The sequence below is a fragment of the Melanotaenia boesemani genome, chromosome 19 (assembly GCF_017639745.1).
Source record: "Melanotaenia boesemani isolate fMelBoe1 chromosome 19, fMelBoe1.pri, whole genome shotgun sequence".
Lineage (NCBI taxonomy): Eukaryota > Metazoa > Chordata > Actinopteri > Atheriniformes > Melanotaeniidae > Melanotaenia > Melanotaenia boesemani.
Genome location: NC_055700.1, coordinates 17,070,346 through 17,094,043, shown reverse-complemented (window position 1 = coordinate 17,094,043; position 23,698 = coordinate 17,070,346). Strand labels below are relative to the sequence as shown.

Genomic DNA, 23,698 nt, shown 5'->3' with positions numbered 1-23,698 from the left:
GTGCTAAAAATTTGGACTCTTCAGATGTTCCTACGGTCCTGCTTTATTTCTTTATTACCACTATTTGCAGCCTAAAGACAGTTTGTTTCACTTGCATTAAGAGCTCCTGTTATTATTTACTTTTTACCTGCTTAACTAACAAACAACTAATAAAAAAGTTGCCTACATTCATCTTTTAAAAAAGAATTGCGCACCAACTTTAGACTGCTTGACAAAGGAGTCAAAAGTATTCACATACGAGCTGTAAGTCCTAAACACTTCATCCAGTTTGGATGTGAATACCCTCAAATTAAAGAAGAGACTGAAATTTCATTATTTTGTTTGCTAGACTAAAATTGGACTTTTAAAAACTGACTGAAATTGTGACACAACAAAGCTCTTCAAATCAAAGTAACATGCATAATAATGCTTGTAAAAGCTCAGCTCTGTTATTCTTAAAATAGTATCAATACAACGCTGCCTCATTTTTGTGTTAGCTCCATCCTGTGGTTACCAAGGCATGTAAGAAAGTTGCCAAAGGATGAAGAGCTTAAAAACCAGGATACTGACATCAACCTCTGTTATATGAAGGAACTATGGAAAGAAAACTAATCTGAGCTGTGCTTACTAAACTTTAGCTAACCTGCTAAACTAAAACTATCCACAAATACTCCTTATGCTTCAAAAACCAGGAGTCACAAATGTTGGTTCAGGTCATAATGGGTTAGCTAAAATCTAAACTAAAGCTGTGAATCAAGCCAGAGCCCACTGCAAAACAAACAGATACGTGATCCAGTCAGAAGGCGGCATCATCAGTTAATGAGGCCGACATTAATCCGGTCAGTTAAGCCTCAGATTAGCCTACCAATGTTACAGCAGTCAATTTGCCAAATGGCTTCCTGGAATTATTTTCTCTTAGTAAATACTAAGTTAAATGTATTTAGGTCAAATGAGTACTGAAGCCTCCAAGAATCAAAGTTTACAAGCCATAGAAAGCAAATAATCCCAATAATGCTACAGCAATGAAAATCAATAAAATATGTGATTTTGTGGGGTTTTATTTCTCAACCTAAGAGGCCTCTTGAACCCATCTTGATTTATATTTAAGAGCCATGCCTCCAAAATAAGAACCAAAGCATCTTCAAAACTGCACATGTGGTCCAGTTTCCTTGGATTAACTTCCACTGGATTTTCTTTGCTGTGTGAGCGGAAAGTGTGACCTCTCTGCTGCCTACCTGTCCAGCTGGGAACTGAAAAGTTCAAATCTCTCTTCATGTCGGCTCCTTTACAGAGTTTATGTAAAGAAATATGTGTGCCCAAAGTTACCTTCAAAGGCAGGTCCTCTAAACTGGGCCAGACTGTTCAAAACAGGTCAGGACACAGGTGTGAGTGTTTGAGAGAGATGTGTGTGTGTGTGTTTATGTGTGTTCGTTTATGTGTGTTCATTTATCAGTTATGATAAAGTCCAACAGAGACCCCTACTGACACCTGAGCAGCATTGCTGGACAATGTGGACGTAGACGTTTAAAAACAATTCTGAGCGGATCATCTAAAGATCAGACATGCTGGTTGATTTGTCAGATTATTTCCATCCATGTTTACTTTCTTGCATAAAGAACAGACAGTTAAAGATGTTCATGTCCTTTCTAAAACTTAAATTAATAGTGAGCTGCATACTGAGTGTCTGAGAGATGTGATGCTGAACAGGAATCAGCTCCATCTTTTATGTTTGAATCTTACCTTCATGCTGCAGGCCAGCTCCATCAGCTTCTTTGCGTTTTCCTCAGAGCGATACCTCTTTGGAACTGGGACACGAAAAAACTTAAGTGCACCTTCAAAGTCTGTTTGGATTAGATCGTCTTTTGATGTCTGAGGGAAAAGATTATATCACACAGGACAAATAGGCATTAATTTAAAATGTCCAGACAAAACCAGCTTGCCAGCAGACAAGCTGTTTTTGCTTTTAACTGGGAGGTATGCTACTAGTTTCAGTTTCTTCTAACAGATCTGGTTGTGTGTGAGTAAATTTATTTCTGTTTAGGTGTCCTTACCTTCAGAAGAGCCAGGGCTACATTGAAGATCACACTAATGCCCTAAAATAAAAATAAAAATAATAATACAGTTCATATATTTAAACTAATTACAGAACTAAAAGGAAACACATTTAATTACATATATAATTAGTTGTGTGACTGTTGCTGATGCTATGCCTGGATATACAGAATTTTTCTGGGTGTCAGACCTATTAGAGGTAACTTTAGCTCCATCAACAGGCTCTTTAAGAGAGTTGCATGCTTGGACCATCACAATAAAAAGCCAGTTCTCACATTAGGCTTAAGTTATATGTACTCCAAAGCAAGTTTTCCTCATTTACCCAGAATTTCCTAAACATTTCATCACAGTTAATCAATGAAATATGAATTTTGTGAGGTGCAAAGCTTCAAATTTAGCTGAAAATAAATTCTCAAGACACTAGAAATCCTTTCCCTGTACTCCCCCAGGAGCATAAATTTGTATAGTTTTTTTTTTTTTTTTTACTTTAGAAGATTGTAGTTCCAAATTCTTCATAATCATGTGTTGTATCACAGCACTGTTTACAGTTTGTCTGTCTTCCACTGGCATAATCTGTCATCTTTTACCTGTTTTTAAGATTTCTTTATTGGTTTTAATGGGAATCGTATGTGTGATACAAATAAATTAACTGTAATGGTTTCAAGTGATGATGTGTGCAAAGGCTTGTTTTATTTTTAATATGCATTAATTGAAATATGCTTGTTTTTTTTTTAATCTTTGTGTTGCCTTCAGCATGAAAAGCGCTTTATAAATAAAGTTTGAATTGATTTGATTTGATTTGAAGTGAAAATGACTCAGTAACCCCTCCTTTACACCGGGGGCGTGTGCGCCACGTTATGGCTGCATCAAGGTTTTGTTCCGACCTCTGTGGCGAGGCAATCTATGCCGGGAGCGTTTCAGGTGTGGAGCGCCCAAGAGTGCAGTCCACCTTGCAGGATCCGCAAGATCACAAAATCACAGGAGGAGTGGAGAATCTTGTGATTCTTCACTTCCAGGATAAATATATCATCATCTATTACAAAAAAAAAAAAACACTAAGACCCCCTGACCGGTTAAACACGTAATGTTTACATGGTTCAGCAGCACAAATCTGCACAAGGGCTTTTATTTTGAAAAATACTGGAAGCTTTTACACTACTCCCGTGTCTGATTTCCTGTCTGCCCCTATCTGAACTTTGAAATTTGATGCATTCTGGGTGCATGGAGTGTCAAAAATAGACGCGGCACATAAATTTAGCGGAGCGCTGCAACAATGCGGTTCTGGGACGGTTCCGGGACGCTTCTGATACGCGTTGCGGCGCACCCACTGGAAACCAAACCATTTACTAAAACAGCTGTGGCGCAGCTGTAACGTGGCGCACACGCACCTCGTGTAAACGAGGGGTAAGGCCACAAATGTATTTCCAAATGTATGTGTGAATTATAACGTCAAAAGAGTTTGAATTTTTTTAACTAACCTCACACAGTAGCAGATCAATTATATGGAAGACCATGTAGAGAGGGAACTTGGCTGTGAAGAGGGTGAGAAACCACTGAGAGGCATACATATGAGCCTCCAGGCCCACGTTCAGGAAATGGTTATACAGATCTGGTATATATTCCTGTGAGGTAGAGGTAGACAAGTAGGGGGAAGGATATGGAGAGAAAAAAATTTAGATACAAATTAATAGATGCAATAGAGAAAAAAAGATCAATTAAATTAATTTAAGCAAAAAACAACAGACATACAGAAAGGGTAACAAAAAATACCATAATAAGTAAACACATACAAACACAGTCAGATATTTTTGGGAACAAAGTGGGCTACATATCATGATGAGTAAATGCAACGCACAAACCTGCATGAGTCTCTCAAGTTGAAAGAACTTGCAATGCAGATCTTCAAAATTCTGTTTGAAAAGGTCCCTGAGCCCGTAATCAAACATTATCTTCACCAGAACACTGAAAGCTTGCTCCTCTGGCATCTGGAAGGAACATAGATAAACTAATCAGTGCTTTTAGCCCTTTCACATATTTATAATTCACCTTTCACATTTAGTTGATGTGACCCTACGGAACTAAAGAGTAATAAATAACCGGAAGTTATTAATCCACTTCCACTGTTTCCACTGTTTGTTTTAGAAAAGACAAATATTTCTCCACTAGGTGGCAGTGTTTGCATGTCTCTTAAGTTTCACTGAACTTAGAAAGAACTTAGAAAGGTCGGGTTAAGATAATTATGAAGTTAATATACACTACATGAACAAAAGTGTTTCTCAAATGTCTTTTAAATGATAATATGATAGCTACTGTCTGAGTTCTAAGAGATTAAACATTAAATATCTCAATACAATCCATCTGAGTTGCAAAGGACCAAAAACATACAAATGTCAAATGAAAACAAAACAGTCCTTTTCGGGTCTCGACATTGTTTGAAATGTTTGGGATTTTTCTAGACTGTGCTAGTCTTTCAACTCACGTGCAGTAGCAGCACAGCAGCCAAGAAGGACTGTCCCTGACAGTAGCCAATCTCCTCGTCGTAAACAGAGTAAGCCTGTTGGAGAGTGAATAATGTTTATGACAGATGAGGGACAAAAGAAAAGCAGTGATTACGCCACATATACATTTCTATTAAATGAAAATTCTCCAAATGGTTCGAGTTCCTCAGGTAGTTTGAAACGAACTTTAATAAAACAGAAAAAAAACACTTGGAGAAAAAAAAGGGAGCAGGTCTGCCTACCATCACAGTAAATCAAATAACAGTCATGTAAATATTTAATTTTTTAACCCTCAGAGCATAAAAGGCTAGCAAACAGTTAAACTATAGGGCACATTTCTTTTCCCTTTTTGGAAATCTCAAGTTGCTGAAGCACATGCTGTCAAGCATCTGACATAGTTCACAAGATGCATATGTTTTTATTGCCGGCTGCACCTTTGCTGACAGTAGAGTTACAGGAGGGGAAAGAAACAGGAAAGTACAAACTGATGTATAAAATTTAGTCCCACAATGAGGGATGGGTGAACTTTGACACAGAAGTGAGAAGAAGCAGCTAAAAAGAACAGAAGTTTGGGAGAAATGTATTTTCTTTAAATGGAGCAAATATGAGGGAAAAGAGAAAAAAGAGAACTGGGAAAAGAACTGTGGTGGCCTACTGAACTAGAAACACAAATAATTAGTACGAGTCAAATGGACAAAGTGTGGATCAATCCAAACTCGTAGGAAAGGGAGGGTCCACTGAATTATTCAAACACACCTCAGGAGGTGCATGTCTGTGAAGAGATGGATGCCCTCAAAAGAGTTATACATTATGAATGACATGAAACTAAAAACTGGGGGGAAAAACTGTAGTCAGGGCTTTCATGACGGATTACAGAACTATGTTCAAACATGTGTGTATCTATATATATATATATATATATATATACATACATACATACACACACATAATAGTTGTGTCTTATAGCTCTGTTTACCAAAACTTCATTATTTACTGTCGTATAATGAAGATGAGTTTAGGGTTCGGGTCCTCAGCCTCCACTTCAGCTGTGCATGCTGACTTTGACGACAGAGGAATGTGGACATTATCAAGCATTTAGTCTGGCTGTAGCTGTGTCTGGTGTGTTTGAATGGTAGCTTATTTTGTTTTTCCTGGACAGACTGCTATGAACTGGTTGAACCAGCATCAGAGCCGCTGTGTTAATTAATGAACAATATTGGCAAATTCACACTACTGCCCTACAAAATGTGTAATCAGACCTACTGTAAGGCAAGTCATTTATTATAGGTATTACAATATATCCCAGGGACTGTGTAATTCGATTTCACATTGTTTCCTTGTGTTTCTACCTATGAACATTACTTTTACCACATATTTGGTTTTAGTTCAGTCATTTGGACTTTAAAATCTTAACTGCATTATTTGTTTATTTGCTTTTTGAATATTTTTATAACTGCTCAGAAATGCTGCAAAGGAGTCTCTTATCTCTTATTATTTCTAATTTTAAATTAATTAATTAAGAGTTTGCTACACTTTATTTTCTGAAGAAATTTAAAGTATCAAATACTGCATACAATTTAGTAAAAAAAAGCATCATCTGTCATTATCCTGATTTTATAAATTTGTGTAAAGTCCCAAAAAAAGTATATAACATGGTACAGTGTTGATTAATCACATCTCTCATGAGCAACAGGCCAGAGTGTTTTAATACTTGTTATTTTCTAGAATATTTAGGAAATTAAATGGATTTCAATTTCACATAAATACCATAAAACTCAGCCTTTTAGTGGCTCAGACAGAAGAAGTCCTCTAACAAGAATCAAAAGTGATAGACAATTTAATTCATTTTGTATTGTAACTACTAACAAATGTACTGATGGTTAATGTGGAACAAGATGGAAAAGAAATGCTGCTTATTTCTTTTTGGTAGTTATACTACAAAACCATTTACACCTCATTTGGCATACAGCTGTTTGTTCACTGCTTGGATCCATTTTTATGACCTCGTTTTTCGCTGTGATAGCTTTAGTGAAAAAATAACCCCCTCGTGTGAGTTAGCCCAACCTTGCAGATCTTGTATAGCGAGTCTTGTCCGTCTCCTCCAGTGTCTTTGAAGTAGTCATGAGCTGGAAACGTCCTGTTAATGTCCCTGGTGATGGCACTGTCTTGAGGAGACTCCTAGAGACAAATAGGGTTAAAAAGGTAAGTAAAGAAAGGAAGAAAGAGACTGAAGAATCCATGATGTTTTTATTTTTGGGTTTAACTGATAATGAAAATTTGACCCAGTTTTGTTAATGTTGCACAGTTAGATTTACAGTGTGGGACACAGAGAATAACTTTTGGGACAGAGCATTCCCTTCTACCATGTCCACGTCTCTCTAATGACCCTGAATCCTCATTTTACTCTTTTTAGAACATCACAAATGTTTCTTATGTTGTGCCAAAGTTTAGATACACTGCAGCAGGCTGACAGTTGTTGTACATGACAAACTAAGATTAAGGCTTCCAGGAATGTTTCGTTAACCAAACAACATGATGGCAAATATGCCATTACTAAAACTGGAACTAAAATGTTAATCTGCTTTGTGAGGTACAATTTTCTTGTTGCATAACACATGAATTTGCTTCCATGCAGATCTGTGTTACACTGACCTACTTCACAGTGATTAGGATGTTTTTTTGGCAGGGAAATTACCAAATGCAGAAACACTGCATTGTAAAACAATCAAGCAGATAAGAGAGTGTTTGGATTTTTAAGGTATATAAGTTGTGTAAACAAAACCAGGGTTTAGATAGGATAAAAAGCTATCATAACAGTAAAAAAAACCAGATATATACCACCTTCAATTAACTTTAATTTAAATGTACAATTTAGTGAAAAAGATCAAAATATTGAAGAAAATAATGGTGCATGTAAAAAAAAAAAAAAAAAAGACCACAGGGTTCACCAGTGACCTTACAGTTCACAGTCAAGTGGGCCTGATGTTTGCACAGTTCGGGGCAAATCATCCAACAGTCGCAGAGCTTTTTGACAAGACACCAAAGTAAAGGAAAACGGTTTAAACTTAAAGAAATAGCAAAGTCTGAGGCTTATGAATCATTTAGACCAAAGAAGTTTGCCATCGACTAACAGGCCAAGTACTAACCCACTGCTAAGCTTAAATAATGGAAATGAGGAAATACCGTTAATCTCTTCCAACACATGCCTTAATGTCATCCGGGACACAAATGGACAGAAACTGAGCTGTGACCACAATGACAACAGTATATACAACATAAACTACTGCACACACCAGGGGTACCCTGGGATATCCCTGCACAGCGATGACGGAGCACCACCCAGAGGAAACACACACACAGAATCATTAAGCAACAACAAGCCTGGATCTCAAAGATTAATCACTGCTCATTTTATTATTGATTATCAGTATGTTTCAAACAAACGGCCTTTAAATGAGTAATGTTATCCACAGACAGAATGCCGCTGCACAAAGTAAAATATGCATTTAAAGACGTATTCATACACTATCTGCAGCCAAGGTGGATGCAGTCGGGGCTGTGTATCAACTCACATTCATTTTTACTTAGTGGGATGAAAACAATCTCTGAAGTCTTATACTCTTTCAGTGGGCATTGCAGCAGCTTGCAGTATCAAAAAGGAGCTGCCAGTAATAAGAAACAATGTCATTTGAATAAAAGAAAAAGCAAAACCCCACTGATCCATAAAGGAACATGTTAGAACCTTAACCTCCCTTAAAGAGCAACTGGCAGGTTAAGAGCATGATTAATGGTTTGGATTATGCATATTTTATAGTTAATATCTATTTAGTTTTTGTTGAAGTCCGTGAATAAGAAAATAAAGAAATCGGTTATGGACTATTAAAAACTGCTCAAATGACTGTAAAAATCTGTTTTGCCGGAAGTGACGTCACGTAAGGGACTCTGTTATGTACGTTATTGCTAACACAACAGTTATGGCTAACACAACGGAACGGAATGGGCGTGAGATTATGGAGGAAGAAGAAGATAATTTTATTTTTAGAAGTGAAGGACCGGATCCATACAGTTTTGAACCTGAAGCTACAAACAGAGTCACTGACAACCAGCAAAGGAGATCGTTGACGGGAAACAGGCAGCAGATTCAGTCATGGGCAGCTGAAAACATCTGGAGGATTAATCAAACAGCATGGTAAGTAATACAAATGTTTCGTAAATTTTCTTCCACATTAGCCTTCTGAATTGGGCAAGTAATACCTGGTTATGCTGCAGACCAGTGAAAAAATACAGTGTTTGCAATAGCAAATAGATTTTAAAGCCTTTTACTTACTGCAGCCGATAGGAAGACATCCCTGTCCTGCCCCGCCCTGACAGGTTTGTTTTAAAAATCAGGTTTCGCCACAACAAAAAACAACTTCAAGCTGCTACTATGTCACTAGCGATTCGTGACAAAACATTGGTTAAATAAAATAGTTCTGTGGCAGATAATGCCTATAAAAGCTGTGCAATGGCTACCCCGTTCACACAGTTGTAGACAGAAAAGCGCTGTTCTAATCAAATCATCTGATGATATGTAGGCTAGTGCCCAAAGTAGCCTCGCTAAGGCTCCATCATCTAATCCACGTCGGGTAGCCTAATTAACAGCGCAAAACAGTCATTTTAGACTATAAACAACTTTCTGAATTGTGTTGATTGATCAAGGAATACCAGAGTTATAATCTTTTTTCTGAAGTTGGTCAGACTGGATGTGCGTGTAGTGCGCAAAAAAAGCCCACGCTGTTCTAAACTCATAAATACCTCATAGAATGTACGTGCTGTAATGTCTTAGTTTTACCAGCACTCTCTAAACTTAGAAGCAGACTATTTCAATGCGGTATTTAAATACGCTTAAAAAAAAAAAAAAAAAAAAAAACTGGAAGAAAATTTGTTGCGCCAGGATGCTGGTTCCATGACGAAGGATGGATCTGCGCACTGGCTGAGCAGATCCATCGCTTGTTTTTTTTTTTTTGTTTTGTTTTTTCGCTAAACTTACCTTTTTTTCTAATCCAACACTTGGTCTCAGCTTTTTCAGGATGTGTATAATTTTGTACTTTTTTCCCAATTATAAATAAAGCCTGATTCTGAGGTTTAAAGATATTGTTAAAACAGAAAAACTATTTTTAAAACTGGATTGTAAACCCTTCTGAATAATGGTCATTCCACATATGATGCCATGTGCACTGCAGTCTTAACACTTTATCCCCCAAACAACAGAGCCCACAACTCTCACCCACAATTGGTAATCCCTCTTCCCCCTATATTCAGCAAGGCCAGTGACAACAGAAAAAAGGGCATCTCAGCTTTATGTATTACATGAAATGTTTCAGCATGTTATAAGCAGCTATGACTACGGATGAAATATAAACATTTAATTTTTAAAGCCTGTATGTAAAAGTAAAAAAAATAAAAATCTTTACATGGTTGAACATATATTTACAACACTGTATCTACATTTAACAACAGAAATTCTTTAACAGCATGTTATCTAATTACAGGTGTTTATGTGGACACTGTCAGCCCATGAGCAGTGCGGAGGAGAGCATATGCTGCAGGGAGATTCCTGCAATTTGGAGCCTCGTCGAAGACCTCCATCCACAACCCGAAGGCATTACTTGTGTGGGACAGCATCCTGGGTTCTCTGCATGCTGTTTGAACCCCTGGGTGCTTCAGGTGGCCTACAGCGCTTTCAAGCAGGAACATGGTCCACTTGATCTGACCCAAAATGAACAGTTCAGGTATACTGCCTACAGGCAGATGGTACGCTGGGCACATGGAGTGCTTGGACGACATGTGAGGAAACCTCTTCCAGCATGTGTTGTCTCAGCAATCCGGGTAGCTTTCCCTGATGAACATGGTGTCTACCAAGGTTTCAGATGGCCTGACCTGTAACACATACAAGACATGTCTTCCTATTCTGTAAATTGTAATAATAAATAAAATATTTTGCTTCCATCTCAATGTCATCTTTCTGTTATGATCATCTTCCTGGATTTATTTAATAAGTTCTAATTATTAGAAGCAAAACATCTTATTTAAACTTGTTGCTAGAAGTAAATAAAGCTCAATTAATTTACACAGTCATACAGGAATTACAAAGAGAGAATAGAGATAGAAAATACACTCTGAAATACACAGGCACATATTAGATGGTCCAGAATCTTATGGATTATATAATTCTGCGGGAAAATAGATGGCCATTATTTGAAGAAAATGTGCGCGATGCCTTCAATTATTTACCATATGATGGCTCCTTCTTTACTGGACGCACAGTGAATCCACCTTTGCAAACGGGATTAAATATGTTGAAACTGTCCTCAATAATAAGTAGTAAAAAGGGGACAATTCCGTTTTATAAGAAAAGGTTATAAACAGGTTAAAAAACAGAGAGAAAAACTTACTCTGCTCGTCTCCCGTTTCCGATGGGCGGCCCGCGGCTTCCCCGGTGAAGGCAGACGTGATGGGGCACCTGCTGCTGCTAGCATGCTAGCCGTAGCATGAACAGTGGGAACTGCATCAGACCTTAAACGCACTGACCTCATGGTCTTGTACCCCATCTTAAACGCAGTTAGGTCACTAGGCATATAGTCCGTTTCCACAAAGTGTGCGCTGCAAATGACGGAGTTTTTGGGATGAACGGACTTGAAAGTGAAGTCTTGGCGCCTAGCCTGGACAAACCTGACCCAGGAGCGAAAGGTGGGGCTCTTCTTGTTAGGGAAACTGTGGACACGATGTCCAGAGAGACTTGAATTTGTGCAGGATGCACAAACACAAGTATTCACCATGGTGATGTTCCAGAAATCTTTAGTTTTACTATTAGAAGTCTGGAGTAAAAAACACAGCCGATGCCTACGATAAACTGAGCTGATAGCCGCTGGCGTATGGGCTCGTTTACCTTACATGACGTCACGTATCACGTGACAGGAAAAGTTATGTTTTTTAAAGCACTGGATCGCAGACGAGCTGAATTAAGTGCAATTACAAAAAATGAAATTTTAAGAAGCTTTTATTTATGCCACAGTGTCTCTCGGACTTTTTCAAAACGTCATATTGTGGAAAATTCAACCTGAAAGATGCTCTTTAAGTCTTTCAGCATCCCCAAACTCGCCCAAAGGCACATCTGTAGGATTCAACTGTATCATTAAGCCTTCCTAAAAGACTCAAAATCTCTAAAAAAAACACAACGTTCTGCAGCTCCATCTTCAAAGCAGATGTAAACTTAAGCCATACCAGATAAGTTTCTTTCATTTACAGTAAATCACCAATTTCTTTCTAATCTCTCTCACCCACTTTGCAGCTAATTATACCTTCTTGGTTTATGTTTCTGCACCCATCAGGCGCCCCTTCCCCTCTTTTTCCGTGGTTTCTGTTCCAACTTCCACAGAGGAAGAGAATGAAACAAAAATAATGTACGTATCAGAAGAAATGCAGGAAGAAAGGAATACTAAAACAAAGTAAGCTAATGGTGATCAGAGACCAACAACAGTGGTCCAATCCACATCCCACACCACACCCTGTAAGTCACAGTAATTGTATGTGTATTTTTGTATGTATGGCTTTCATTCAGAGGGCCACTGTGAGCGTTGGACCTTGGGAATCAGGACATTTTGAACAGTCCTCAAACTTTGTTTTGAGCTAAAATCTGATTAATGTTACAAAACAGTGAAGGAGGGACTTAAGAATTAAGGTGGGATAGTTAAAATAAACAATCTCATGACAGAAAATTGTGACTGCTCCATATAATAGTAAGTGTAAAAGTAAATGTGTAGGCTTATTCAGAGCAATTTTAGGTAGAGTAGGTTCTGTCTGCATGGTTGGTGTTTAACCAACCCCCTTGGGCCCCTTAGCATCATTAAATCATCACCACAGCCTGCCTGACTATTGTTGCTGACCATGTTCATTCCTTTATGCCCATCTTCTGATGGATACTTTAAGCAGGAAAATGCACCATGTCACAAAGATCAAATCATCTCCAAATGGTCTCTTGAACATAACAATGAGTTTACTGTATTCCACTGGCCTCCACACTCACCAGATCTCCATGCCAACGAGCAGCTTTGGGATGTGGTGGACCGGGAGATTCTCATCATGGACGTGCGGCCCACAAATCTGTATCAACTGTGTGATGCTGTCATGTCCATATGGAACAAAACACCTTGTTAAATCTATGCCACAAAGAATTAGGCAGCTCTGAAGGCATAAGTAGGTTCAACCTGCTATTGATCTACCTAATATAATGGCTGGTAAGTATAATACAATGATCTGTAAAGAACAATGATGACTATGTTTTAAAAAGCAAGCATGCATTGTCTAATCTCGACACTGACAAAGATAATGGACTATGCAACACAAACAGAAAGAGAACTTATAAGGAAGAAGACTAAAGACTACCACACATCACGTCACACAGAAGTGTAAAGCTAAACCCAGGGCTCCAAACTTGACTTTCTTTTTTCATGGTAATGTACTCTAAAAGATTAACAACTGAAATATTCATCCCTGATGGAAACCATCTGTTGCCACACCTCTTAAAACTGTAAGTGAAATGTAGAACAACTTGAGATGTAATTGTGGCCTCACGTTTACTAAACATGACTACAACTAAAAAAAAATAGTCATTTATAAAAATAAATAAATAAACTTGTGTTTTTGAGCATGGAGATGCTTAATCCAATGTGAAAGGCATATTACACCGGTCTACAGTCTCTCAGTAAAACATAACAATCCGTGTTTATACAAGCACCACTTAGCCATACTTATCTGAAGTGCTGAGAGAATGTACAAAGACCTCTGACACAGTGGCCAATTAGCTTCCTCTCTGTCCATCTGTCTGCTAATCTAAAGAGTGATTTAGAAAGAGGGTCGCGTGAGAGGGAAGAGAAAACATCCAGTGGGGTATAGTATTGTGTGGAAGCTTGCAAAGTGCATACTCATACATTTGTACTTAAGACGGCATTGAAAAAGATCTTACTGCAACTTCAACTAACAATTTATAACCTGAGTAGTATTTCTCTAGTTTATAGGTAAATTATTCATGACAAAGAGGAAAAAGAACATAAATCAACATTCTAACAAGTACTCCTTGACTTTAATATAAACCTAATTGTCATTGATTGTGCTTCTGTGGACTGAGGATGTCTCAGGTGCCTTTGTCTTTTTATGAAAGAATAATGGTGAGACCAAGTAAGAGCAGTGAGTTTCATAAACTGGCAGATTGTTTACTGATTGCTGATATACCATTCATTCGTTCACAAATCATAGTCTCTCTGCTATTTATTCAAATTCTGTGTCTTTCTTGGCACAGTTTGAACTGGAGGACACATGACATAAATGGTAAGGGTAAATGGTCTGTATGTATATAGAGCTTTCTGTAGCATACATCACATTCACCCATTTACACACAGTCACAAGGTGTAAGGTTCGGTGTCTTGCTCAGGGACATGGACACTCCGACATGAGCTCAACAGGCTGAGGATCGAACTAGCAACCCTCAGGCTACAAGACGACCACTCTACCCACTGAGCCACGCCACCCCTAAGAGTCTTGCTGCAGCTCAATCAGATTTACTTTTTTGCTTTCCAGATGCAAGGTTTAGCTCATATGATCATATTAAATTCTTAAGACAATCAGACAATTGTCCCGGGTGATGTTTACTTGCAATATTGTCTTTGAACCTGTGTGACTGTAAGGGATTGCATGTTTGGACTGCAATTTTTAGCTAAGATCAAAGATATGACCACAATCCTTTCACGTTGATCATCTTTCATCTGGGAAGACCAGGAATTTCACAGTGTATTTGGCTTGAAGCGCATTGAGTTGAGTTAAAGGGAGTAATATTCTTAGTCAAACAAAACACATATTTTAACTGTTTTTTGTGGTATTAAGATACCAAGAAGTTACTCTGGCAGCCTCCAACCAAGTCACAATTTCCAGGAAAAAAAGTTAATAAAGACTTTTTTATCAGCTAATCAGATAGCATGTGGCATTTCTCAACTAAAGTTGCTTATTTCTTAATCTTACGATCTAGTAAAAACCTCAAAGACATTGAAAAATGTAAACCTATCAATAGCAGTCATTTGAAAATCCTTTAAACCCTACAAACGTGAATAAAAAAAACAATGACAAAAGCCAGACACAGCTACTCAAGTTAAATATGCGTCTATTCACCGTTTTCTGTCAGTGACAAGTAACATAGTAGTACTGTAGGGAATAAAAAAAAGACTTTTATAGAGTGAGTGAAGTCACAGGACAAAACATGCTCTTCTAATAGAAGTATAAGGTCTTCACTCGGGACAAGCCTAAATTTGGCAAAGCTCTGGTCTGTGCATTCGTGTGTGCCAAAAGCTGGGAATAAAGCAACAAAGGGGTTTCCATGAGAAAGCTTTGCAGCAAGCCATTGTTTCCACACCTTATTTCCTCTGACTCAGCACAATAGCTGACATGTCATTCTGTTATCCGTTTCTGCTGCTAGGGACCCTGCTGAGATGTCAAGACAACATGAAGTGACATTTATCAGGCTACCACATGCTTTGCTCCCTAAGTAAACAACTCAGAGCATTTTGTTTATTTTAATAGGATGGAATTTAATCAGAGAGGAAATTGTAAATGCATCAGTACTTTTAATGCTTTAAAAAGAAAAATAAAGTAATTAATACAAGTGCCCCACTTAATTATGTTTCTAATAAAGCAAATGCAAGATAAATTCAGAGATTCCTCATTTTTCCTTTACAATAATCTGCTATTGACAGACGCACAAGCTAACTATAGTGCTGTTTCCTCACCTTAGCATCATCCATCATTAAATCTTAATAGTCTGCCTCTTGCCCTACTTTTTCTGCTACTTCAACAACAGAACGCTGCTTCGGTATGATGACAGCAGGCAACATATGTCACATCAGGATGAAACGTCCAAGGCCGAAGCAATGTAAATCGCCACACACTACAGCGCTGAAATGTTCTCCTACAGCAGTTTAATCAGGACGCAAAGTCAACAGACTGTTGTCACTGATGTGGTGTTGTCCTTTTACACTTTTTACAACAAACTAACCCAGAAACAATTTATTTATATCTGGAGGTGGAAAAAGAAGAGAATCCGTTATGTATTTTCTTTTTCTGGCATTTATTTATCTGCACAGACATCCAAAATCTTAACATCCATGGTTCTTAGCACTGATGTGTATCTTATTCAAGATTATCTGAATAAACTGAGATAAGATCGCATTTATTTTGTCAGAGGAGACCCGTGTACCTTGCAAAACCGCAGTCTTCAAAGCACTGCAGCCTCACTAATGTGACAGTAAAATTAAAAATTGCCCTGACAACCACGATTGATAAAGGCACCTTGCAAAAACCAGATGACACATTTTGTTATTGATCAGAGTACTGATAAGTTTTTTTTTCTAGTGCTAGCTTCATTTTCTAAAGCCTCCATCATGCAAGGCCTCATTGTTCAACAAGTAAATTTCCACATTTACTGTGGGCAAAAACAGAAGGAAATGCATGTTTAAAATGCTTCCAGACCAAGATTTAGTTACAGTGGGCCGTCTTGTCTTGTGTGATATGTGATAATTGCCTGTTTAGAAATGCTGCGTCATGTTTCTGCTATTAGTGTTGCTCCCTGTGAAAGAGGGTCTGGACGATAAACAATCTTGATATTCTTAAGAAAAAAAACAAGTCAATAACAGTACTAAACTGATGAATCACATGTTAGTTTGTTTTGTTTTCTGTGCTAGAAATTAGACCAGTTGAAATTTAACAAGTCATGCATTTCACTGAGGTGCTTTTGATCTGCAAGGAAGGACGTAACATGCAGCAGAGGCAAAATAGAGAATGCACACAGGTGTCATCAACACAAATTGTGTGAGAAATTGCCATTTTGAACGTACCCGCCATCTGTTTACATCAGCAGTGGCTCTCCTCTTTTTAATCTCCATCTTATTCTGAATTTCTGACGAGTATTTTTCGAATCGTTTTCCTTGAGTTGTGTCCTCGACTGCAGCAGCAGCTTCGTGATCAGAACACTAAAAGGAAATTAACCAGCAGATTTTCATCCTGTACTCGCGTCTTGGTGCAGTACAGTAAATAAGTTGGATAAACACATCCCAGAGAATAGTGGACTTCTGCAGAAACTTTTCCAGTGATGTGGTTTTGGCTGACCGTGGGTGGATTATAAAGGACAGTTAGGGCTTTATTTGCACAATAGTAAAGATGGATGCATGTAAAACATCCCAGCTACAAACGCGATAAGAGAACAGGTGAGGTGGTAGCCTACACCTGACTATTCATGTGGAAAGGGTAGAAATGAATACACAGACCATTTGTTTGATTTTAGAATCAAAACATCACAACAATAAATGTTTAATTAACACATAAATAATGCGTATGGTGGCGTAGTTGCTGCTGATAGTTGGTTGACTCGCAGGTTTTAGTCCACCTTTGTTTGTAAAATGGCTGCATGAACATTTAATGATCGGTAGTTTTTAAATTCCAGGCAGGTTTAGGAATGTACAACAAACGCAAGGTAAACACCGATTTCTGAGACTGAAACCGGTGGCAACGCACCTAAACCTGAACTTTTTTTAGTTGTGACGATCTAAGTTATTAACAGTTAGTTTTTGCATCATAACGACTCTTCATGCAAGTTTTAGACACATTTTTAATACGTTTTACTAGAGAAAACCTGAAAGTGTTCATGGAAACTGTAGCTGGGTTCCCCCAACATGGTGGACAGAGAATGTGCATGTGATGTCACATGCACATTCTCTATAGGCTATGTGCACAAGGGAGAGATGGCCAATCTAACCAACGTATGTGTAAAAACACACTAATACAGAACTAAGCAGCCTCTGTTTAGTATGTTTAAATTCATTAGCAGCATGTTTACAAAGACGTCTTTTTTGCACAGATAAAGAACAAACCATGGTAAAAAGGGCTACAGCTAAACTTCTGGATAGCCTCAATCCATATAGCAAAGGTTCACCTAAAATCAATAACATCAGCCAGAGGAATAAGCTGCAAAAGCAGCTCATTTCACCGCATGCTTTCAATCATTTCATGTGTGTTTGACGTAATGTATTCTGGAAAAGTACAACAGATTGTTTAGATATGGACGTTAGGAGCCTTTCTTTCCATCCTAAATAATTTTAATGACTTCTACTAAACTTGTTATAGTGGTGGTACATTTGTATTTCTCTCATATAACAGCTGTATCATCCATATTTCCTTATGTTTACATATAGAGATACATAGAGAGAGAGAGAGAGAGAGAGAGAGAGAGAGAGGAAGAGAGAGAGAGTGTTTTCTTACCTAATATTCAAAGTAGTAATTCCAAACTAAACTCATGTTCATAGGAGAAACATCCCAAAAGAAACAATTCTTTATAAAGACAACACTTTAATTATTTCTGTTGTTTAGCATGCTGCCAAACCTACCAGGAAGACACAACATTTACAGTATCACTTCACAAGAGAGCAGACAGAAATTAAATGATAAAAACATAAGTGTGTGTACTTTCATAAACATTCAGTCCGGCATTACTGTAAACACACAATTGTTCAGACAGAACAGATGAAGGGATAGACAGGAAAGGTTACAGTATTTGGCAATTCTTTACAGGTAACGATGGAAAATTTTAGACATTAGTATTACTGTACATCATACATATACTCACAAAATACAGAGACCAGAACATTAACAGTCAGAATTCAGCCAATGGTCAAATCTGGATGTAATTGCACACAATCTGATGCAAGCAACAACAAACACATGCAACAGAATCAACGGGTTGATGGGTTTTCTCTTTCAGTTTTACCAGAGAGAAGAATGATGACCGCAACATATAAACTGGTAAAGAGTAGCTGAATCCACACAAACATTTTTTTTATATATCTCACAGCTGATTTGGTGACCGGGTTTTCCAGAGTGCATGTGGAATCGAGTGAAAGTAGCTAACTAATGAGCATTTTTTTCATCACTGCGTGCTGCGACTGAGTCTTTGTCTTCCCAACAGTCACATGCCAATAAACTGAGCCCTCACTTTCTGTTGGAGGAAAACACTTCCCCAACAGTTCGACTTATTATTTAAATCAAGGCAACAATATTTCACAATATACTGAGAAACTTATTTATGAACACAAGGCAGTAATATGCCAACACAGTGCAGTGGATACAAACTTTATGTAAAAACCATTCAAGTTCACTAAGTCTTCATTTAGTAGAAATTTAGGGAAAGAAAAATGTCACAATCTGAGAATATGTACTTTACGTTCTTTGGCACAATAGATAAAGCTACAAAATCTGCACCTAAATTAAGTCGATGGTTCACCATTTCACAACTTTTACGGTTACAAGTATTTTTATCTGTAATTCCTATCAGTATTTATTCTTTTGTAATATATATCAAGTAGGAACAGAACTCACAAAAAAATAAATAAAAATTGGCACAAACTGCCTCCATGCACTCAAGTGTACACATACATACAAATGCTACTGGAAACTCACAGTCAGCGTGTTGCTCTCTTCACAGCACCACACACAGGTTAGCCCACTGATGGAATATAAACAGGATGCTTGTTTATTGTGTTTAAGTGTACATGTTGGTGTGTTTATTTGTGTATATGCACATGTCTTGAAATGATTAAAGGTTATGCAGATGTAAAACTTTCACAATCATTATTCTGTCTTCTCATATAACTGTTCCTCTCTGCTAACCCCTCCCCTGGAAAAGGGTGAGAATCACAGTTCGGGGGTTTGCCATCTTAATATTCTACATCTTTAACCTTTGGTTTAAAGACATCAATTACTGTACCAACTATCAGTACATGGCAAATGTAAAAACTACTTTACATCTGTTCTTGGTCCTTTTTTTTTTTTTTTTTTTTTTGTCTTGAAAATACTTCAGTGAATAATTTAAGCTACAAAAATCAAATAAAGGTGCAATAAACCTGGCAATGAATTTAATTATTACTTGAAATTCATTGAAACTTGCGTTTGCTTTCCAGTCCAACAGTCGTACACCAAAGCCGGGTCATTTCACAAACAGGTGACGTGTGCAAACCCATAACTTAGTTAAAGACATTTTAACAAGATCAATAAATAATCATCTATTCAAAGTATTCAAAGTTCATGAAAAGATGCCTTGATGTATACAATTCATAATTAGCTCAATCACTGCACTGGGTTTTCTTTTCATCTCACACATACAAAACATACAAACGAGCTGTTACATGATTTTCACCATGCAATACAGCGTAAGAGCACAGAAAATTAAACCGTCTCTGTAAAATCTTATTTAACCCCAGCAGTCAGTTTATTCTGTTGGGACTGATTTCTTTTTTGTTGCATTTAACAGAAACTGTGCTGACCATCAAAATCACAATGTTTCACATACCACCTTTCAAACTTCTTCTTGTAACTTTGCTTTTTCAGGTAAAAACCTATTTACTTTATTCCAGAAAGAACATTTCTTGATGAACATTTTCTTCACCCTGCTCCAAAGAGAAAACAGACATTTTTTTTCCTCCATATCAAAGCACCTAATCTATCACTGTCGATACACAGTAGCCTGTTTCCATGACCATTAAAAAAACACCTTGAAGGGCTATTAAGGCCTTTTTATTCTTGATTGTTTTGCTCTTGACTCTCTTTCTCTGACTTTGCCAACTGGGGCGTCTGCAGGGAGACGCTTGCTTTAACATCCAAATGCAACAGAAACAGCATTGACATGTCAATGGTGCCTTCTATGTCTTTCTAGCATATTTAAGACAAATCTTACAGCAGTTGCTTCAAGCATTTTAGTTTAAATCCAAATATGGCACAAAAGCTTGCTCTACACATGACATGTTGTACCAACTGCCATTTCCCCATGGCCATATCCACACCCCAGCCCTGCACAACCCTTTTCAACACAACCAGCGAATGTTTTTTTGGTGTGCCTAACCCCGAAGCCGCCGCCACTTCGCTGTAAACAGAAGGAGCAGAGGCGTTTAAGGCCCTTTCTGAAAGAAGAGTTGGAGAGGCTGTAAATGAGACAGTTACAAAAGCTGTTGCTGATTGCCAACCATGTAGTAAGAAACGATGCTGCAGGGTGTTGGTATATCCCTCCACTCTCCAGCAGAAAGTACAGGATGTAGGGCAACCAGAGGATGTAAAACACACTAGTGATGCGAAATAACACCATAGCGTATCGCTTGTCTGGGTATGCTGATGGGGACTGCTGATACTGACGCTGGTGCTGCTGGGTCTTTTGCGGCCCGGACAAGTGTGGCAAGTGGCCTTGTTCTACTGTGCTGGTGTCCTTGATTGTGGACCCCTCCATCGTCCCTGGGCCCTGCAGTTGCTGGGGTCGATAACGTGCATGGCGCTCGCTGATCTCCCGGGTGTGCTGTCGGCAGATCTTGAAGATGTTGGCATACGTGAAGCAGATAGTGAGAGCAGCGGGGGCGTAGAGCAGTGCGACGATAAAGGTTGTGAAAGCGGGACTAGTCCTCCACTCAATTGCGCACCATTCCACCACATCACCGTGATATCCCGGTTTCCCCCATCCGAGAAAAGACGGGAGAAACACCAAAGCAGAGTAGAACCATATTAGAACAATACAGCAGCGCACTCGACCAGGGGTTACTAGCGATCCGTAAGTCAGAGGCCGAGTGATGGCGATGTAGCGGTCTACGCTGACGCACGCTAAAGATGCCATTGAAACCGACTTCAGTACAGACACCATGTAACCAAACACCTGGCAAGTGAGCTTGGGGTCAAGACCCTGCAGATGATGGAGAAGCGACAAAGAAGGAAAGAGGCAGCTGACTCCTACTAGCAGATCTGCGTATGCCATAGTCTGGATGAAAGCACTGGTGGTGTGCTGGCTTAGCAAAGGGGCACAGTGAAATACAAAAATCACCATCAGGTTACCGCAAATAATAAGAATAGTGAGCAGAAGTATGATAGATACTTCAAGGAGGCAGGTGCTGAAAATTTGGGAATAGCCTATTTCAAGCAGGCAGAAGGGGACAGATGACGTTGACGAGTCAACTGAACTCTGGTTCAGTGGATCCAGGGAGGAATTCATGATCTTGGACAGCAATACGTGTGAGGGGCCCTTTATGGGTGCGATAAATCCTTAAAACAGACTATTTTGTCAGGTAGCTGGTTGTTTGGTTTCAGTCCAAACAAAGATCCCCATGCTCCATTTCAGCCGGAGGAAGAATGGAAAGGGCAGATAAAGGTGAGAGTCCCCTGGTATTGTGCTCAGTGCTGGCACAATTACCAGTAAGTAAAAAAAAGATAGACATACAAAAACATATATATATATATATATATATATATATATATATATATATATATACACTCCTCTTCTTTTCTTTCTTCCAGTAAAACAGAATTCCCAGCTGAAGGCACACCAAGAGGAAAAAAAAACAGAAAAAGTGACTTTGAAGGAATTCAGGTCCAAGTTATGCTTGAAATGCCTCCACTCCCTATAAAGTCTGAGATGTCCACAACATCTGCTGCTGCAAAAATCCCAGACTGGAGACCTCGCTTATCAGTCTGTAGTCCACAGAGTCAGTGACACAGCTTCCAAAGAAACGCCATCATTGTTTAATGAGCTGCATACATTAACTGCAGGGATGTTAAGCATAATTTCTTCTTTTTTTTACTCTGTCCTTTAATTCACCATGTTTTCTCCTGTTTTCTTGCTTTGTCCTCTTTTCAACATCCTTCCATTTGAACTGGTTGTCTCAGTTTCTGTCTGGTCCTTCGGAGTGAAACCCCATCATGAGTGGAGAAGATGAAGAAAGTGTGCTGTGACTGATGTTAAAAAAATAAAGCAAAAGAAACCAGTTCTCACACACATACAGTAAAAAACAGCTCAGCTGTTACTTCTGTTCTGAAGAGCAGCGTCTGTCTGAAGTAGAGATCAGGAAGGCAGGCATACCGATGCTGGGAGAACCCCTCAGTGTTCATTTGTTCTCCCTTGCTGTCTCATTCTCATACTCAGTCTCGCTCCCTCTGCCTCGCTCTACAGAAACAGAGACATTGAGGCCCCTCCCTCTCCTCTGTGGCTCCAGCCAATCGTCGTCTGCAAAGACACGAGGCTGCCTACTTCCCCCACCTTCCCTCTCCTCCTCAGCTTTTTTTTTGGGCCAATGTTTCTAATAATCCCTTCAAGATTTAAACATACAGTTTAACACTTCTAAACTTAGTAACATTTAGTGCAACCTAGAACTTGGTAAGCCAACATCTGAACATTAATGTCTGTGCATCCTTTTCACTCATTCTCAAATGATGGAGGCATTTAGGCTATTATAATACTGGCAATCCCTTGCTACAGTGCAGTCCAGTCATCGGTGGGTTTAAATACAACAATGACTACATGCCTTGGTACTGTTAACAGGAAATATTTCTATTATTCTCATTGTAAACCAAGAATGCAGGACAGAGGTTTTCCAGCAAGCTGAAACTACTACACGAGACAGCACTATGAATTAGTGGGTTTAAGGGAAGCTCCTATAAATAAAAACAATAGAGATATGGTAGAAGTTTTCTAGACTGTCAATAAACAGTTGTTTGGTAAAGAATCAAGTTCTTAGTTTCCAATGTTAACGGTTTTGTTTTTTATTTTAATGGCGATACTGTACTCTGAATAAAACAAGCTGGGTTTTTTTTCTAGTTATGTAGAAATCTATAATATAATAATAATCTGAAGCAACACAGAAGCTTAACAGATGGACAGATGCAAAAACATCAAAGCACAGCATAAATTATTTAATTTGCACTCACAGTTTGTTTAATTAGCAGCTGAGGAAGTAATAATAATGCAACTGGGTTTGCCCTCTAGGTATAAAGTGCAAGGGAAAGAGAGAGTAAAAGATGCTGCTAAGTTTGATTTAAAAAAAAAAAAGTATTCTAAAACTAAAAGTATTCTTGCTAAAGTAAAAAGGACTAGGAATAAAATGTTTGTATGGACAAAGAACTTTAACAAGCAAGGACTGTCACAAACTTGCTGTTAAGTAGATAAAAGCTTTGGTCACATTTGCTCATGGACTGTCCTTAAAAAGCTACCTCCACCTCCAGATTTGAATGCCAAGAAAAATCTGTGTCAACACTTAGAAAAAAGTGGTGCCAACACTAAGACCAAGATT

At 38.4% G+C, this 23,698-nt stretch overlaps 2 protein-coding genes across 3 annotated transcripts in view; both read right to left on the bottom strand.

The window, feature by feature from the left end:
- The window catches only part of LOC121630135 (rab GTPase-activating protein 1), a 76,752-nt gene that overhangs the window by 13,462 nt on the left and 39,592 nt on the right, over window positions 1-23,698 (bottom strand). For both annotated transcript variants that reach the window (XM_041970233.1, XM_041970232.1), the window contains 6 exons: window positions 6,594-6,707; window positions 4,511-4,585; window positions 3,891-4,016; window positions 3,510-3,653; window positions 2,031-2,072; window positions 1,720-1,848 (listed from right to left, as the gene is read on the bottom strand). In XM_041970233.1, the coding sequence (XP_041826167.1) occupies window positions 1,720-1,848; window positions 2,031-2,072; window positions 3,510-3,653; window positions 3,891-4,016; window positions 4,511-4,585; window positions 6,594-6,707 (630 nt within the window). The remainder of the gene's footprint in view (window positions 1-1,719; window positions 1,849-2,030; window positions 2,073-3,509; window positions 3,654-3,890; window positions 4,017-4,510; window positions 4,586-6,593; window positions 6,708-23,698) is intronic.
- Window positions 17,946-22,524, bottom strand: LOC121630138 (probable G-protein coupled receptor 21). Its single transcript, XM_041970240.1, has one exon. It carries the CDS (start codon window positions 21,625-21,627, stop codon window positions 20,389-20,391), a length of 1,239 nt encoding a protein of 412 aa, XP_041826174.1. The 5' UTR covers window positions 21,628-22,524; the 3' UTR covers window positions 17,946-20,388.

Bases quoted from the DNA above. Each gene is read 5' to 3' on its own strand.
- LOC121630138 (XM_041970240.1), bottom strand. From the start codon at position 21,627: ATGAATTCCTCCCTGGATCCACTGAACCAGAGTTCAGTTGACTCGTCA.